The 18,492-nt window shown below is 37.8% G+C and overlaps 1 protein-coding gene across 1 annotated transcript in view; it reads right to left on the bottom strand.

Annotated features, from left to right (window-relative positions):
• The window catches only part of LOC104990119 (RNA-binding motif, single-stranded-interacting protein 3), a 682,427-nt gene that overhangs the window by 139,058 nt on the left and 524,877 nt on the right, over positions 1-18,492 (bottom strand). Inside the window, exon 6 of the mRNA XM_010842053.1 lies at positions 16,652-16,731. Coding sequence (XP_010840355.1) covers positions 16,652-16,731 — 80 coding nt within the window. The remainder of the gene's footprint in view (positions 1-16,651; positions 16,732-18,492) is intronic.

Raw genomic sequence — 18,492 nt, 5'->3', positions numbered from 1 at the left:
TTACTCTAAATCAAGGACATTGTTTTATTTGTTAACTGTTTCCATGTTTGCGTCAGGACCTCTTTATACTCTTAACAAGTATTAAGAATGCAAATAACTTTCGTTTACATAGGTTAAAGCTATTTACCATTTAAAAATCCAAAATTTTTAATGCTTCCTTAATAACTAATTTTAAAATACAGATGTAGAAAAGAAACACATGGTTTCTAGGAGAAAAGGGAATGAGGAGGGATAAGCTGGGTGATTGCGATCAACATATACACACTGCTATATATAAAATAGATAACTAATAAGGACCTGCACTATAGCATAGGGAACTCTACTCAATACTCTGTAATGGTCTATGTGGGGAAAGAAGGTAAAAAAAGGAGTAAATGTGTATGTATAACTGATTCACTTTGCTGTATACCTGAAAATAACACAACACTGTAAATCAGTTATACTCCAATATTTTTTTTTTAAAAAGACATCACATGATGCCATAGGTGGTATATTTTTTATAAAAATTTCAAAAACAAAATAAATAAGCACAAGAGTGGCCTTGTTTTATATTTGTGCAAATCTCTGTAATTTGGGGCTTAATAGAAGACAGATTCTTGTATCTGCTTCTGCGTTCAATCTGTTGCCGTATTATATATCATGTAGCCTCTGGGAAATTCAACTCTACACTCAGGAGAGAATCAGACTGAAAAAGGCAAATAATAAGCCCGTATTATGAAAATACGTTGACCTCGCAGACCACCAGAAAGGCGAAGAATGTCAGGGACCCCACAGGTCTCTGGATCACCATTTGGTTCAAATACACTACACTATCCTAAAGTGATTGCTCAGAAAAATAGGTTAGTTTCAATATTTCCTTCCTATACTCTTGTGCTTTGTTGAGAATGTTTAAATTAAAACCCCATTATCTTAAATATTGGTACAGTTTTGATTCTTTAGGATGTACCTTTATGAAAACAAGTAGGATCGGCTGAATCCTGTTAACCAACCAGTGGTCTGTTCACAAGTACGACACAGGATTGCAATTCTATCCACGACTACAAAGGTTTTTCCCGTAGTCAAACTGTGTTTGCTTTCTCCAGGGAAACCTGTTAACTATTAACAATTGCTACACTACTTAGAGTGGGTAGCACCTTTGTCTCCAGGGAAGTCAGGGAAACTTTGGAGAGAGTATAGGTTACCCCAGGTGTTCTCACCAGGAGCAAAAGAACTGGGATGCACACAGCCGACACCTGTCAATCACTGTTTTCCAGCTGCCCCCACCAGGGGGATGTGTCTTCCTAGATCCTCTAACTTTGGCTGTGCATCAGTAAACCAGCCCTCCTTCCCCCGTCCCAGTCTGAGGGCAAGCCATCTAGAAAGAGATGTAGGTGCTGACTGATGGAAGTTAGGCAAGCACCCAGGGAGGCTACCATCTGCTCTACCACCAAACAGTCAGAAATCAAATTGTTGAGTCTTTTACATTAGGCATTGCAATGACTCAACTAGTACAACTGTTTCATCAGCCTCTATTCCAAAATAAGTTGCACTCACAGTTCAAGAGAAAATGGCCCTATTTACAGCCACCTGATCTTGCTACTTGCTATAACAGTAATACGTCTTCAATGGACAGATACATTTTTTAAATGCTTGAAAGTATTTTAATTCCATGAATAATAAGAAACACTCAAATCAATAAGAATTTAATCAAGTGAATAATACAAACATACAGTTGACCCTTGAACAATGTAGGTTTGAACCAGGAAGGTCCACTTATACTTAGAATTTTTTTAATAGTAAATTGAAGTACTGTCCTACTACACGGAACTACGTGGGTGGCTCAGTGGTAAAGAATCTGCCTGCCAGTGCAGAACCACAGGTGGCAGGTTGATCCCTGCATTAGAAAGATCCTCAGGAGGAGGAGGAAATGGCAATTCACTCCAGTATTCTTGCCAAGATAATCCCATGGACAGTGAGCCTGGCAGGCTACAGTCCATGGGGTTGCAAAGAGTCAGACATGACTGAGCATGCATGCAAAAAGTATCTACTACAGGATCTAAGGCTGAATAAATCCATGGATATAGAACTACAAATAGAAGGAATTAACATAGAGAGAGAACAAACAAGTTATACAAGGATTTTCAACTGGGAGAAGGAGTAGTGTCACAACCCTCAAGGGACAACTGTATATTAGGTTAACACTTAATAAACGTCGATAATTATCTCCCTGAGCTTTTGTTTTGTGTCTTGAGCCTATGCTTTCCTGTGGCACTCAGCTATTCAGAGATTTAGGACACTCTTTATTTCATCAGAATAGGGCATCATATATGTTTTAGATTTAATCACCTAAAACTCAGGGGTGATACCTTCTTTATAAACTCTTTGAGCCCTTCTAAACACTAATGATCTTTTTTGTAAATAATAGGAATTATTGAAAGCAAGTATTAAGGTTAAGAGCTAAAAGATACATATTTGTATGAATTTAGATTTACAGTGTACAATTTTCTGGGCACATTTTATGGAAACAGATGGCTTGAAATAATATTTGACTTCATTAGGTCAAAACTAATGTTATCTATATATGCACTCGTATGTTAATAGCAACACTGTTCACAGTAGCCAAGGCGTGGAAATAATCTTCTAAACATTCACTGATGGATGAATGGATAAAGCAGCTGTGGTGTGTGTGTATACACACACACACACACACACACACACACACACACGTATATATAAATGGAACACCATCCAGCCTTTAAAAGGAACAAAATAATGCCATTTGCAGCAACACAGATGCAACTAGAGATGATCATACTAGTGAAGTTAGTCAGAAACGGAAAGACAAACATCATATGATATCACTCATATGTGGAATCTAAAATATGACACAAATGAATGTATCTTCCAAACAGAAGCAGACTCAAAAGCATAGAGAACAAACTTGTGGTTGCCAAAGGGAGGGGAGAGAAAGAGGGATGCGCTGGGAGCATGGGGTTGGCAGACGTGAACTATTACATTTAGAATGGATAAATAACATGATCCTAGGGTGTAGCACAGGGAACTATATCCAATCTTTTGGGATAAACCATAGTGGAAAAGAATCTAAAAATAATGTATATATGTGTAGAACTCCATTTCCTCTAAGGCAAAAATTAGAGTGCTCACTTCAACAGCATATATACTAAAATTGAAATGATACAGAGAAGATTAGCATGGCCTTGTGCAAGGACGACACACACATTTGTGGAGCATTTCATATTTGTTCCCAGCAAGATCCTCTACGACCCGCCTCCTAGAGCAATGGAAATGAAAATAAACAAATACATAAGTGGGACCTAATTAAACATAAAAGCTTTTGCACAGCAAAGGAAACTATAAACAAGGTGAAAAGACAACCCTAAGGATGGGAGAAAATAATGGCAAATGAAACAACTGGAAAGGATTAATTTCCAAACTATACAAGCAGCTCATACAACTCAACATCAGAAAAGCAAGCAATTCAATCAAAAAGTGGCCAAAAGACCTAAACAGACATTTCTCCAAAGACAAACAGATGGCTAATAAACACATGGAAAGATGCTCAACATCGCTTATTATTAGAAATGCAAATCAAAACTACAAGGAGATATCACCTCACACTTGTCAGAATGGCCATTACCAAAAAAAATCTACAAACCAAATGCTGGAGAGGGTGTGGAGAAAAGGGAACTCTCTCGCACTGTTGGTGAGAAAATAAATTATACAGCCACTATGGAAGACCGTATGGAGATTTCTTAAAAATTTAGGAATAAAACTACCATACTACCCAGCAATACCACTTCTAGACATACACCCTAAGGAAACAAATATTGAAAAATACACATGTAACCAAATGTTCATTGCAGCACTATTTACAAGAGCTAGGACATGGAAGCAACCTAAATGTCCATCAACAGATGAATGAATAAAGATATTGTGGTGTATATATATATTCAATAGAACATCACTCAGCCACGAAAAGGAAGGTATCTGCGTCAATGTTAATAAGGTAGATGAACCTAGAGCCTATTATACAGAGTGAAGTAAATCAGAAAAACAAATATCATATATTAATGCATATATATGGAATTTAGAAAGAGGGTACTAATCAACCTCCTTGCAGGGTAGCAATGGAGATGCAGACATAGTCAACTATACTTCAATAATAAACAAAAATATTCTCTGATATATTAGCACTCATCTCTAAAGACTCTCTATTTGGACATTTAATAGTTTTCAATTCTAATATATCCTTGTGAGCAGGTATAAAGAAACTATTAAGTCAAAATAATTAACAACATAGCTTTTACTTTTTAACAAGCCGCTCAAATGATACAAAGACCTTTAAAAATAGGAGAAACAAAGACAATCTTCCAGAAGCTATTTATAATGTAATTTAGAAATAGTTTGAATGCTGTTCAGTTGAAATGATTTCCATAATTGTCTACTAGTTTTCTGTTGCTGTTGTAATAAATTCGCAAAATCAAGGGGGGTATAAAATGATACAACTGCACTATTTTATACTTTTATGGTTAAAAGGCTGACACAGATTCCACTGGGATAAAATCATGGTATCAACAGTGCTGAGTTCCTTCCTTGTCCCCTCAAACTTTAGGGGAGAATCCAATTTCTTGCTTTTTTCAGTTCCCAGAGGCTGGCTGCCCACACTGCTTCATCTTCAAGCCTAGTGGTGGTGAGTCAGGTCCTTCTGTTGCTTCCCTCTGATCTCCTGTTCTGCCCCCACATCCACTTTTAAGAACCCCTGTGATTAGACTGGGTCCACTCAAATAATCCAGAATAATTTCTCTACTTTAAGATGAATGTATTTGCAACCCTAACCCTATTTGCAACCTTAATTTGTTTGCCGTATTCACCAGGAATGGGGATTAGGACTTAGAGATCTTTGGGGGATGAGGAGATGATTCTGTCTACCACAAGCTGATATTGATTCATTTAATAATTATCAATACTCTCATCTAAACAGGCATCAGTTTAGATGCTTAAAACATAAACAGCAAGGCTCAATCTTTACATTCAAAGACTTAATATATTAACTGTTTGAAGGCACAGGGAAAGATAAACATTGAAATTCTTTTGTAGAAAAATGTACAATCTAATGGGACAGATGTCTTTGAAATATATGAATTCTAAAGAAAGATCGTAAACATGCCAATTTCCTTTGAAAGACTTCTTCTGAAATGAGAAATGACAAAAATAATAGTAAGCTAATTGATTCATCATTCATAGGCTTAAAGAGGTAAGAAATCAGAGGAAATAGCTATCAGATAAATCGTGCCTGGTTCAGAGCTTGCTTAGTGAGTGTTTTCATTTATATTTTTCTTACAATATTTTTTTAAATTTTGCAGACTTCTCATTCTAAAGAATTAGATCATAAAAAATGATGTGTGCATGACAAGCTTTCTTGATGGTTTCTGGCAAGGAGTGGCAAGAATCTAATTCACACTACTATCCATGTATCCAAAAATTGGTTAGGATGTATTTTTAAATCAATCCTATTAAATGAATTTTAAGATTTGGAAGTGCACTAAGCACTTAATTATTCAGAGCCTGGTTTCTATGGCTTGTCTCTTAATTGGTCTTAAGCTACTCAACCCCCTCTGCTTGCGAATAGCACTCACAGACACTGATGGTTTAACTACTCATTAGTGATGCTGACAGAAGGCAAAGTCCAATATCAACTTAGGAATAAAATTAAGGCTTTGTGATTTATTTTGTAGGTCTTTTATTTATTTATTTATTTTTTGCTGCACCACAGGGCATGTGGGATCTTAGTCCCATGACCAGGGAATGAATTCATGTCTTCTGCTGTGGAAGCACCGAGTCCTAACCATGGGACCACTAGGGTAGTCCCTTCTAAATCTTTACCGTGAAAACCTCAAGGCACAGAAATGTGAAGACCTGAGTGGAGTTATCATTTTGGATAAACATAGATGAAGATGGTCTGTGATTCTGGAGATGTATAGAAAACCTGTTCATCCTTCTTCTCAGTTCCATGACATTATGATTACTTCAGTCAGATTCTGGAGCCAGAATTTGTTCTGTAGACTCTGAATAAATTATGCTACTACTCACTGGTACTTACACAGAATTATAGAGAACGTACGGTCAGCAAGACATACTGACCATACTTCACTGATTAAACATTACAGACTGTATTATACCTCTCTATCATAGTAGGCCTGATAAACCCCTGCCACACGTCCCCTAGAGAGAGGAGCAACATTATGCCAAAGAGATGAACATGCAGACCAATAAACCCCTGTCTGTCTGTTCTCATGATATTCACCTTTTTATGTGCAGACAATAAAAAAGGAGTGCAAAGTACAGCAGAGTAATAGAGCCTATCTAGATCCAGCGGCAAGGAGTTAAGATCCAGACATTATAAGATAAATTAGGCAAGGACAGTACCCATCTCAAAAAGCAGAATTCATCAGTGTCCCATCCAAGAATAAGCTCTTTAAAGAAATAACAATCTGATTGTCAGCAAAACACACTGAAAAGCAGTTTTGGAAAAATGAGACTTTCCAAGAAGTAACTAGAATCTTTCTCAATCAAACTGTTGTTTTTTTTTTTTCCTTTTGAATATTTAGCACTTGTTCTGTGTGTGTGTGTGTGTGTGTGTGTGTGTGTGTGTGTGTACACACATATGGGCTTCCTTGGCTCAGATGGTAGAGAATCTGCCTGCAATACAGGAGACCCAGGTTCCATCCCTAAGTTGGGAAGATCCTCAGGGGAAGGGAATGGTTACTAACTCCAGTATCCTTGCCTGAGGAATCCCATGGACACAAGAGCTTGGCAGGCTACTGTGCATGGGGTTATAAAGAGATAAACACAACTGAGCGACTATCATGTATATGTGCACGCGTGCTAAGTTGCTTCAGTTGTGTCCAACTCCGAGACTCCATGGGCTGTAGCCTGCTAAGTCTTCCTGGCTCATTGGATTGTCTGAGCAAGAATACTGGAGTGGATTGCCATGCCCTCCTCCAGGGGATCTTCCTGACTCAGGGATTGAACCCACACCTCTTACACATGTATTTAGAAACAGAAATGTGAGAATTTTTGTCAAAAATTAAAACAAGATTTAAATGTTTTTGTCAATGTTTTCCTCCAAGTTTGCTGATGACAGAGAAAGCAGGCATCCCCCCAAACCCCTCAGGAATTTCGTTAACAGCAAGTATAAGTACAAGGGCTGTTCAATTCATGGAATTGTGTATCAGTTTCAAATAACATTTACTGAAATTCTCCAGGTGAGAACACTCAAGTGGGTAGCCTTTCCCTTCTCCAGGAGATTTTCCCACCCAGGGAGTGAACCCAGGTCTCCGGCACTGCAGGTGGGTGGTTTACCCGCTGAGCCACCAGGGAAGCCCATTGAGAATGGACACTGAGCTAAATAGTAGCACCTGAAGAAACAACAACATAAAAACAAACAAAACTTCTAAACAAAATCCTGATCTTAAATACTCAGAATCAAATGCATAAATAAAAAATCACTCTGGTACACTTCACCTTCCCTAACCTTCTCCTGTGAAGATTGGAAATTTAGGGAAGATGAAGGGAAGAGTGAGGGCTAGTAAGGGAGCCTACAACATTGATGAAAACCTTCCAAAGTACTAATTGGAAGCCGCCCGTTGTTCAGCTAAAGATCATCTCCATTTCACTTTTGTCAACTCCAGACATCCCTACACTGAACCCATTAATTATGCCCACCACACTACCTTTATCTAAGACCAAATCTTCACGGGTTCTTTTCTCTGTGGCATGATTTCCTGTGCCCATCCCTCACCTTCACTTTGCTCCCATCATGACAATTTCCTGGCCCTTCTTTCTCTCCCCATTTTTGTCACCAACCAACCTCTTCACATCATCAGTTGTTCCAGGATCAACCATGCCATGGTGGCACTTCATCATTACCGTGTTGCAGATTTCTCTTTCTAAATTTAAACTCTGACTACCATCTGTCTAGGCTCACTAATATTCATTTTTATCATCCCTAATACATTGTTCACAAATACTGCTATAAATGTTTAAGAGTAATGAAAACAATGTGTTTGGTCCACGAAATTCACTTTACTACTTTAGCTATATCTACTTTCTTCCTCTGGGCTTCCTTGTGGCCAGAAGTTTTAAATCAAAACATAATTTTCCAGACTTCTCTGGTGGTCCAGTAGTTAAGACTGCATGTTCCCAGTGTAGGGGGTACTTGGTTTGATCCCTGGTTGGGGAACTAATATCCTACATGCTTCACAGTGTGGCAAAAAAAAAAAAAACAAAAAAAACTTTTTTTTTTTTAAATAAAAAAGAATTAAATAAAATTAAAAACAAACAATTTCACAATTACTGGATCACCATCCTTAATTTGAATTCCCCCAAATCAGAGTCTGGAACAAGATAGATTAATTGAGAGCTAATGCCAGGAAGTAGAGACATAATAGAAAAGGAAGAGAGAGTCAGGGAAGAAAGAAACACCAATACAAGTTGCGCCCCTGAGCTTGTCATCACCATGAGAAACCCCCAGAATCTGCTGAGTCTCACATTCTTTTGATGGACAGATGTCTAAGGGAGTGATAACTACCCAAGGATTGCAAAATACCTGTATCAGGCTGAGTAAGATTTTATAGATTTTGCCCTGAGTTATAGAAGTAGAGAGATTTGGTGGATCCTTGACATGGGACGCTTCCTGGAGGCACCCCTCTTTCACAGCTATGATCACGGAGGAGGAGTGTTGCAGTTTGGTGCACAAAACCCATTCCAACCACTCTTAATCTCCTGAAGATGGTCCCCTGTATTTCTCTATCTGGTCTCTCATAATCCAGATTTCAAAATGTAATCATCTCTGTCTCCTTTCTTCTCTCTCACTAGTTACCAGCTCCCCAGATACCTTTGTAGTATCAGGTGTGGCACCATAGGAAGGTTGAGAGATGACTGGCCAAGAACATAGGATTCACAGCCCTTAGATCTCAATTAAGCTTGTTCTATGAAATTCACTAATAACGTTCCAGCAGTGTTTCACCATGAAACAACTGTGTGTTTGGTAGATAGAAATAATCTAGAAGGCATAACAAACGTTAAAGATCAGGAGCTCAGCAAAAAGTCGTTTCCTAAGCTTTGCAAACATCCTTTTATTGATGAGAAATCTAAGCCAACAGCCAGTTGGGGGTCATGGTATTCGCAAAGTATATTATGCAGATGTTGTTTTAGTTTTACAAAGAGGAATAACTTAAAGTTAGGCAATGCTACTCACAAGTAGAAACATAGAGATATATTTTCACTAAATTGTACATAATATTTTTTCTATTTGCTGCCTTTTATTCAATTATAGCTGCATTTGTGACTTATCAGACTGGCACCACTGGGAAAACACTGGTTAGTGTTTTCCTGATAAAACATGTTCCCTGATAAAAATGTGTGTGTCTATTGCTCACATATTCAGATTTGTAATCTAAATTTCATTTTAGTACATTTTTGATATTTTACTCTAGAGGAAGTTTCAAATTTACACAAACAACATTAATTTTTTTTCATTTTATTTAAAAAATTATCATATTGTAAATATTTTTCCTTAGATACTCCCTAAAATCCTACAGGGTTTTTATTTGCATAAACATAAAATAGAAAAATTATCTGTCAAAGGATTAAGAAGGCACATCATTTTATTTTATCAAGTAGGAAAATAAGATTCCCCTGTTATGTAAATATTTGTCCCAATTTCTGTTCATCAGAAGACCTGCTAAAATAAAAAGATCCCAAAATAGAGTGCAGTCTCTCTCAATCCTTCCCTAATTCTTGGACTTCGGGTGGGATTAACAAAAAGAAATAAATCATACTAAAAGAGAGTTGGTTATTCCACTGTTTTCTGGAAAGACTGTTCTAATGACCAGTACATGTGCTTATGGGCAAAAGTGTAATTTGAAAGCAAAATGCGATTTTCCCTCCTCAAACCAGCCTGAAAACACATGTCATTATATATGGAAGCCTTTTCTAGGCAGTGCTGCCCTCTGCTCCCCAGCCTCTTTGAGCGTTTGCCTTTCTATTTCATGCCCTGCAGATGCCTGAAGTGCCTGGGAATTTACACTTTGCTTTTACCAGGGGTTAGAAATTGGAATGCAGAGTTCCAAAGAATAGCAAGGAGAGATAAGAAAGCCTTCCTCAGTGATCAAAGCAAAGAAATAGAGGAAAACAATAGAATGGGAAAGACTAGAGATCTCTTCAAGAAAATTACAGATACAAAGAGAACTTTTCATGCAAAGGTGGGCTCAATAAAGGACAGAAATGGTATGCACTAAACAGAAGCAGAAAATATTAAGAAGAGAGACAAGAATACACAGAAGAACTATATGAAAAAGATGTTCATGATCCAGATAATTATCATGGTGTGATCACTCACCTAGAGCCAGACATCCTGGAATGTGAAGTCACTTGGGCCTTAGGAAACATCACTACGAACAAAGCTAGTGGAGGTGATGGAATTCCAGTTGAGCTATTCCAAATCTGAAAAGATGATGCTGTGAAAGTGCTGCACTCAATATGCCAGCAAATTTGGAAAACTCAGCAGTGGCCACAGGACTGGAAAAGGTCAGTTTTCATTCCAATCCCGAAGAAAGGCAATGCCAAAGAATGCTCAAACTACTGCACAATTGTACTCATCTCACACACTAGTAAAGTAATGCTCAAAATTCTCCAAGCCAGGCTTCAGCAATACGTGAACCATGAACTTCCTGATGTTCAAGCTGGTTTTAGAAAAGGCAGAGGAACCAGAGATCAAATTACCAACATCTGCTGGATCATCACAAAAGCAACAAAGTTCCAAAAAAATCTACTTCTGCTTTATTGTCTATGCCAAAGCCTTTGACTGTGTGGATCGCAAGAAACTGTGGAAAATTCTTCAAGAGATGGGAATACCAGACCACCTGAACTGCCAGGAAGCAACAGTTAGAACTGGACATGAAACAACAGACTGGTTCCAAATTGGGAAAGAAGTATGTCAAGGCTGTATATTTTCACTCTGCTTATTTAACTTATATGCAGAGTACAACATGAGAAACGCTGTGCTGGAGGAAGCAAAAACTGGAATCAAGATTGCTGGGGGAAATATCAATAACCTCAGATATGCAGATGACACCACCCTTAGGGCAGAAAGTGAAGAAGCATTAAAGAGCCTCTTGATGAAAGTGAAAGAGGAGAGTGTAAAAGTTGGCTTAAAACTCAACATTCAGAAAACAAAGATCATGACATCCGGTCCCATCACTTCAAGGCAAATAGATGGGGAAACAATGGAAACAGTGACAGACTTTATTATTTTGGGCTCCCAAATCACTGCAGATCGTGACTGTAGCCATGAAATTAAAAGACGCTTACTCCTTGGAGGAAAAGTTATGACCAAACTAGACAGCATATTCAAAAGCAGAGACATTACTTTGCCAACAAAGGTCCATCTAGTCAAAGCTATGGTTTTTCCAGTAGTCATATATGGATGTGAGAGTTGGACTATAAAGAAAGCTGAGCGCTGAAGAATTGATGGTTTCGAACTGTGGTGTTGGAGAAGACTCTTGAGAATCCCTTAGACAGCAAGGAGATCCAACCAGTCCATCCTAAAGGAAATAAGTCCTGAATATTCATTGGAAGGACTGATTCTGAAGCTGAAACTCTAATACTTTGGCCATCTGATGTGAAGAACTGATTCATTGGAAAATACCTTTTTGATGGGAAAGATTGAAGGCAGGAGGAGAAGGGGACAGCAGAGGGTGAGATGGTTGGATGGCATCACTGACTCAATGGACATGAATTTGAGTAAACTCTGGGAATTGGTGATGGACAGGGAGGCCTAGCATGCTGTAGTCCATGGGGTTGAAAAGAGTCAGACACGACTGAGTGACTGAACTGAACTGAACTGGAGCTGTACAGGATTGCTGAGCAATTTGTTTTGGGACAAAGAAATGTCTGAGGTTAGGTGAGCACGCAACTAATGATGCTTTACTTTGTCTGCAAAACATCAAGATCGATATGCAGGACATGTGAAGTTTATGGAACACTGTTTTCTTTTCCCTCTAGAGGAGCGAGAAAATACTGGATGATCCCTTTCTTAAGAGCAGTAACATGACTGTTGCTTTTTGATACAGCTTGGGCTACTCCTTCCCACCAACTGGTAATATTAATTTCCTGTACTTCAAATGCCAGAATTTAAATAATTAGAATTTTTTTGCATGTATATCTAGCTTCATTGTTCCAACTAGCCAAAACTTGGGGACAATGTTGTAATTTATAGTGAATAGAGCTAGTTCTGGGAGGTTGTGATAGGCATTAGAGATCCATGATATATTCATTAAAATTAGGTCTCTCGTGAACAATTAGGAGGAACTCAGAAAGAGAAAGCCTGATCAATGTCAAAGTTTTGGGCTAAAGTAGCTTTTCTTCTTGTTCTTCTACGGAAAGGACAGAGGATGGAATTTGGAAACTAGATTATCATCTCAGGAAATCAATGAATTTTGCAGCTTAAGAGGAATCTTTGTTAAGAGACACAGAAGGAAAATGGCACATTTCCTCCAAGTCATCCCTAAACGGAGAAGGAAGTGATATGAATATGGTACTAATTTCTCTCTTCTTGCTTAGAGGGAGGGGAGGAGGACTCACTTTTTTAATCAGCTATCTTAGGGTCTGAAGATCCCAGATCATTTTTTTTTTGCATCCTTATGAGTCCCTTATTCACACAACCTTAAAGCATTGTACTGAAACCATCCATGTGCTATTCTAAAACCCCACAAATTTTTGGAGTCAAGATGACAAATCTTTAAAGTGAATGCTGAGGTTTTTACAACTTAGGAAAAACAAACCTATTTTAATTGCAAGTCAGTTAGATCAATTATAGGTGATTTTATTTATTTTTTTTCAGAGAGAGGGAAACATTTTCTCTTTGACAAATTATTTTCTGATGCCCAGCATGTTGTCAGGCTTTCCCCACCCCGCTGAGAATGTGTGGGCCTCTGTGTTCCCCAGCAGACTGGAAGGTACCAGCCTTCTCTATCCACCAGCAGCAGAACAACGCACAGGTCCTTTGGAAGGTGGCATTTCAGCTCAGTGCATATTTCAGGGCTGCCCTTGAGACAGGAATCAGAGTTCTTGTCCACGACCCCGAAGGATGGAATCCACAAACATGCAGACGCTCATGGTAGCAAGCGAATAGGATGTATTAAAGAGGCAGAAAGTACAAAGCTCCCAGCATAGACACTGAGCGGGTAAAGAGTCCCCTATAGGTGATTTTTATTACCAAGGACAGTCTTTCTAAAGATACAATGTATTTTAAAAGTGAAGAAAATCATCACTTCTGAACAATCAAAGGAATCACTTCTAATCAGATATCAGGGCTCATTGTAACATCTGCTCACACGCCTCAAGATAGAATAGAAAATTGGATTAAGATATGAATTTCTGAAAATAAGACCTCAACCATCTACTTCAAATAAGCAACAAGGACCAAGAAAGGCAAACACCATACACACAAATTTAATTATCCTTGTCATAACAGAGTCAATGAGCCTAGCCAAGTCATTTTACCGCAGTGCATTCCAAAATACCCACTTCCTGCATTATGTCATTTTGTTCCATATCAAACATAAATATCAAAGCTTCTCTATCCTTAGGCTGCTTCCATGTCCTGGCTATTGTAAACAGTGTTGCAATGCACAGCGTGGTGCATGCGTCCTTTTGAATTATGGTTTTCTCTGGTACAACCTAAATGTCCATCAAAAGATGAATGCATAAAGATATATGTATATATGGATATAGATAAAGATACAGACAAGTTGATACAGATAAAGATATAGATAAATGGATACAGATATAGATAAATGGATATAGATAAAGATATAGATAAATGGATAAAGAATGGATAAAGATAAATATATATAAAATATATATAATGGATAGACCTGGAAATGATCATACTAAATGAATTAAGCCAGACAAAGAAAGACAAATATCATATGATATCGCTTATATGCAGAATCTAAGAGAAAAAAAAGATACAAATGAACTTATTTACAAAATATAAACAGACTCACAGACATAGAAAAAAAATTTGGGTTACTAAAGGGGAAGCAGGGGGAGGATAATTTAGGAGTTTGGGATTAACATATATACACTATACGTAATATCTATATATTTATATCTGTATATAAAATAGACCTCTCTATATAAAAGTATATCTGTATATAAAATAACCAACAAAGACCTACTATTGCACAGGGAACTATATTCAATATTTTATAATAATTTATAAGGGAAAATATTCTATATATATATAAAGAAAAGAATCTATATATATAATCTACATAAAGAATCTATAAATAATCTATATCATATATATATGAATATAGATATGTAAAGAAATATACGTAACTGAATCACTTTGCTGTATATCTGAAACTAACATAACATTGTAAATCAACTATACATCAATAAAAAAAATTGTATGTTTTCTGTTAGCATTTGAAGCCTTTATTAAAATGTATTTGACTTCCAAAGTAAGGATAAATAAGTTAATTCAAGTATTAATGATAATTGATACTGTATATTTAATTGTATTATGTTCAAGGCAAGTCTCAGAAGCATAAAGTTGTATCTCTCAGGATTTTTTTAGCTTAGCATAATTATTTTGTTTTTCATGGTCCCATGAGATAAAACTAAGAAACTCAGTAATAACTGAGTTCTTGCTATTCACAATGTTTCCATTGGGTGTAGCTATGATATTAGAGAGGTTAATACCACAGCCTGCTTATTCAAGGAAGGATGCTCAGATATGTGGGGGATTTGTAGTGACTTTGTCTCTAGCATTAAACTACATGAGTCAGCCGTATGTTCCATGGGTTAACCTAAAACAATTTCAAATCAATCACATCAAGATGGATTTCACTGCGTTCTTCCAAAAAGGAAGAATCATACAAAACTGAGACCTGTATTAAAACTTCACCCAACAATAATTCCACCTAGTTTACTCATTCTTGAATTTTTTTTAATAGAATCATGTAATTCACATCTAGTTTGAATGCCTTCTGTACATGGACATCTGTAGGATAAAACGAGATGAATAAGCAGAAAACCCTTTAACAATGCAAGTCCTTTACTCAGTGGTGGGTCTGAGCAGAGTGTCTTTAAATGTCTTTTATCTTAAAGGGAAAAAGAAAAAGTATTTCTCCTAAAATGCAAGGGCAGCTGACTTGCTGAGATGAAAACTGCTAACTCTTTTCCTAACAACACCATATGTCTCCAACTGGATCATAATGCAGATAGTTCTCAGGAGAATGTCACACATGGAAACTAACCATATCGAGTCACAGCTTCACTGCTGACTCATGATTAACCAGGGGTCGTACTTTGGGATTTTTCAGAGCGTCCAAATGCCAATCCTAATGGCCTTTCTTCTTTCCCAAAACTTAGCGTGTCATAAAATGAACCTGATGCTGCCAGAAAACTATGTCTTTTTTTGTTGTTGTTCAGACTTCGTTTTCTATATAACTCAATATATTTTAATGAACCAAAATGTTCAACCCCTAAATACTCTAGCCATGGGTTTTAAATAGTAGATACTTAAGGTAGCAAACATTACAAAGATGCAACATAAAATCATCAAAAGAAAAAATATGACTGAAGAAGTCACATTTTTCCTCTAAGAATCACTGAAAATAAAAAACCAACAAATAAACCAAGATGTATGAGTCAGATATTTCCTTATCTGTTATTCTCTTTCAGAACTTCACTCAACATTTAATATTTTTATGCATGAGTAACATGTATTTTTTTTCCAGTTTTATTGAGATATGAGTAAGATATTTTAATCTACTTAATACACAATACTATTCATGTATTTTTTTCAAAATTAATATCATGTCAAGGTAGTCCTAGCTCACATTCCGATACATATGATATATTCAATTCTTTTGTGTTGATTGTAATTCTTAATAGCATAAAGTTATATCATCTTATGATGTGTGTCAAATATTGAGAATTTTGCCTTCAAAAATATGAAATGCCCTGAAGTACTCTAAACTGGTGCTTCCTAGATTATCTCTGATGAATGGGCATAATAAAAAATTTAATGTGCATTTGATATTTTTGTAAAATATGAAGTTATGCAGTAAGACTTCATGATAATGTCATATTGCTATAAAAGTTTCTAAATGCTCTTTCTGCCTTTCTGCATTCTTCTCGTCATGGGCTGGTAAGAACTGTTTGGGAACTGGTCTCAATCTATGGATTCCACTGTTATTATTATTATTTTTACAATATGTCACTCACTGTTTAGATATTTTACAAAGTAGAAATCAGGATACCAATATTAATGATATAAGTCACAAACTTTCTTCACGGCAAGTGCATTTCAAACTATTCTTTGCTATTTTCCTTCTAATTCACTTTAAGGAATTAGCAGCAGAGATTCAAAAAGACAGGCCAAAGATGGATCACCAAGAAGCTTTTGGTAGTGTTGAGAAAGATGAGTTGCATAGTATTAAAAAAAATACATATTTATAAAGGCAAAAAGTTTCCTCCATTGGGAGGAAACTATGGGCCTTACCATGTACTCATTCTGATAGTAGCAATGAGCCTAGAGATTATTTAATGATTACTTTATGGCATTTCTCACCTGGGATTCCTGGTGGTGTTTTCAGATATTTTCCATTAAAATGTTGAATTACCACTTCACATTTTTCAGTAGACTCCATTCTGGGAAAAGAAGTAAACAGGGGATTATATACTTTCATGAAGCTGTACATATCCAGGAAAAATAAAAAGAGAAGGAAATTAAGAAAACCTAGACAAGCTTCATTTGAGAATTTTACCAGAATCGTCACCAGTTGCCATGACCACATAGTGGATAGAACACCACAAACCCATTGCCACCAAAAGCAAGCTTTACTCTACTGAAGGCTGACTGTGTGGGCGGCTCTGAGTGGAGTCATCACTCAGACATAATCCCGAGGCATCATCTTATTTAATCTGTATAACAATTTAATCCGTACCCTCAAAGTGCTCAATAAACATCTTTTGAATGTCCAAGTTAGCAAACGTGAGAGGCAGTTCTCACTATTGCCTTTCACACCGTGAGGCCAGTCAGGCTGAGCAAGACGAACTGCCTTGGCAGCAAGTGGTTGAGGTGGGCTTGTAGCTGAGGCCTGGGGGACACCCACCTGCATTGCAGCTACTGAGCTATACCCTGAGAATCTGCACAAAGCAAGGTGAGGGAGTGCGCTGGCTTTCCACAACTGGCAGCCTAAGCGGGAGACTCACACAGTAGTGTTGTCATCATGATGCCATTTCACGCTCACATCATGACACCTTTATTGAAAATCCATGAGATGACAGACACAGAAGGGAGTTATTTCAGGTCCCAGATGTCTTAGGAAAATAAACATACACAAACCTCAGGTCTTGAACTTTCTTACTTTTGAATTTTAGATGACCTCCTATTTTTTTCATACTAGGTATCAATAGAGTCGGTTTCTTTTGCCAAATTTTGGCATCTCACATAAAAGCTCGTGAACAATATTTGGGACCACACCATCACACTGTCAACATTAGCAGGTGGATCGCCTCTGAGGCTGGCCCGCCCTCAAGCCTCGAGGGTGTACTTTCCTTTGCTGCTGAATAAAACTGAGCTGTAACCAAGCTGTAACACTGGTCCGCCGGTTCAAATCTTCGGTGTAGTGAGACAGAACCGAGGAAATTACACAGTCCCCTGACATATCTGGTGCCGTGTCTTTCATTTAACCTGGCTGAAACAACCTCAGCTTGGTCCCAGGGAGGTGGAGACCAAGCACAGCAAAAGCCCAACTTGGTGAAAGCTCACATGGGAGAAACAGAACACAAAGGAATCCCCGTGCAGTGGAAGTAACAAGATAACGTGCTGGAAACTGAGACAACAAAAACAGATTAGCAGAAAGCTCAGGCAGCTCAGTCTCAGATTCCAGAAGACCTCCAGTTAAGGTCAGATCAGATCAGATCAGATCAGTCGCTCAGTCGTGTCCGACTCTTTGCAACCCCATGAATCGCAGCACGTCAGGCCTCCCTGTCCATCACCAACTCCCAGAGTTCACTGAGACTCATGTCCATCGAGTCAGTGATGCCATCCAGCCATCTCATCCTCTGTCGTCCCCTTCTCCTCCTGCCCCCAATCCCTCCCAGCATCAGAGTCTTTTCCAATGAGTCAACTCTTCGCATGAGGTGGCCAAAGTACTGGAGTTTCAGCTTTAGCATCATTCCTTCCAAAGAAATCCCAGGGCTGATCTCCTTCAGAATGGACTGGTTGGATCTCCTTGCAGTCCAAGGGACTCTCAAGAGTCTTCTCCAACACCACAGTTCAAAAGTATCAATTCTTCGGCCCTCAGCCTTCTTCACAGTCCAACTCTCACATCCATACACGACCACGGGAAAAACCATAGCCTTGACTAGATGGACCTTTGTTGGCAAAGTAATGTCTCTGCTTTT

Source organism: Bison bison, unplaced genomic scaffold (assembly GCF_000754665.1).
Source record: "Bison bison bison isolate TAMUID 2011002044 unplaced genomic scaffold, Bison_UMD1.0 scf7180017864171, whole genome shotgun sequence".
Lineage (NCBI taxonomy): Eukaryota > Metazoa > Chordata > Mammalia > Artiodactyla > Bovidae > Bison > Bison bison.
This window is presented reverse-complemented; position numbering and strand designations above follow the sequence as displayed.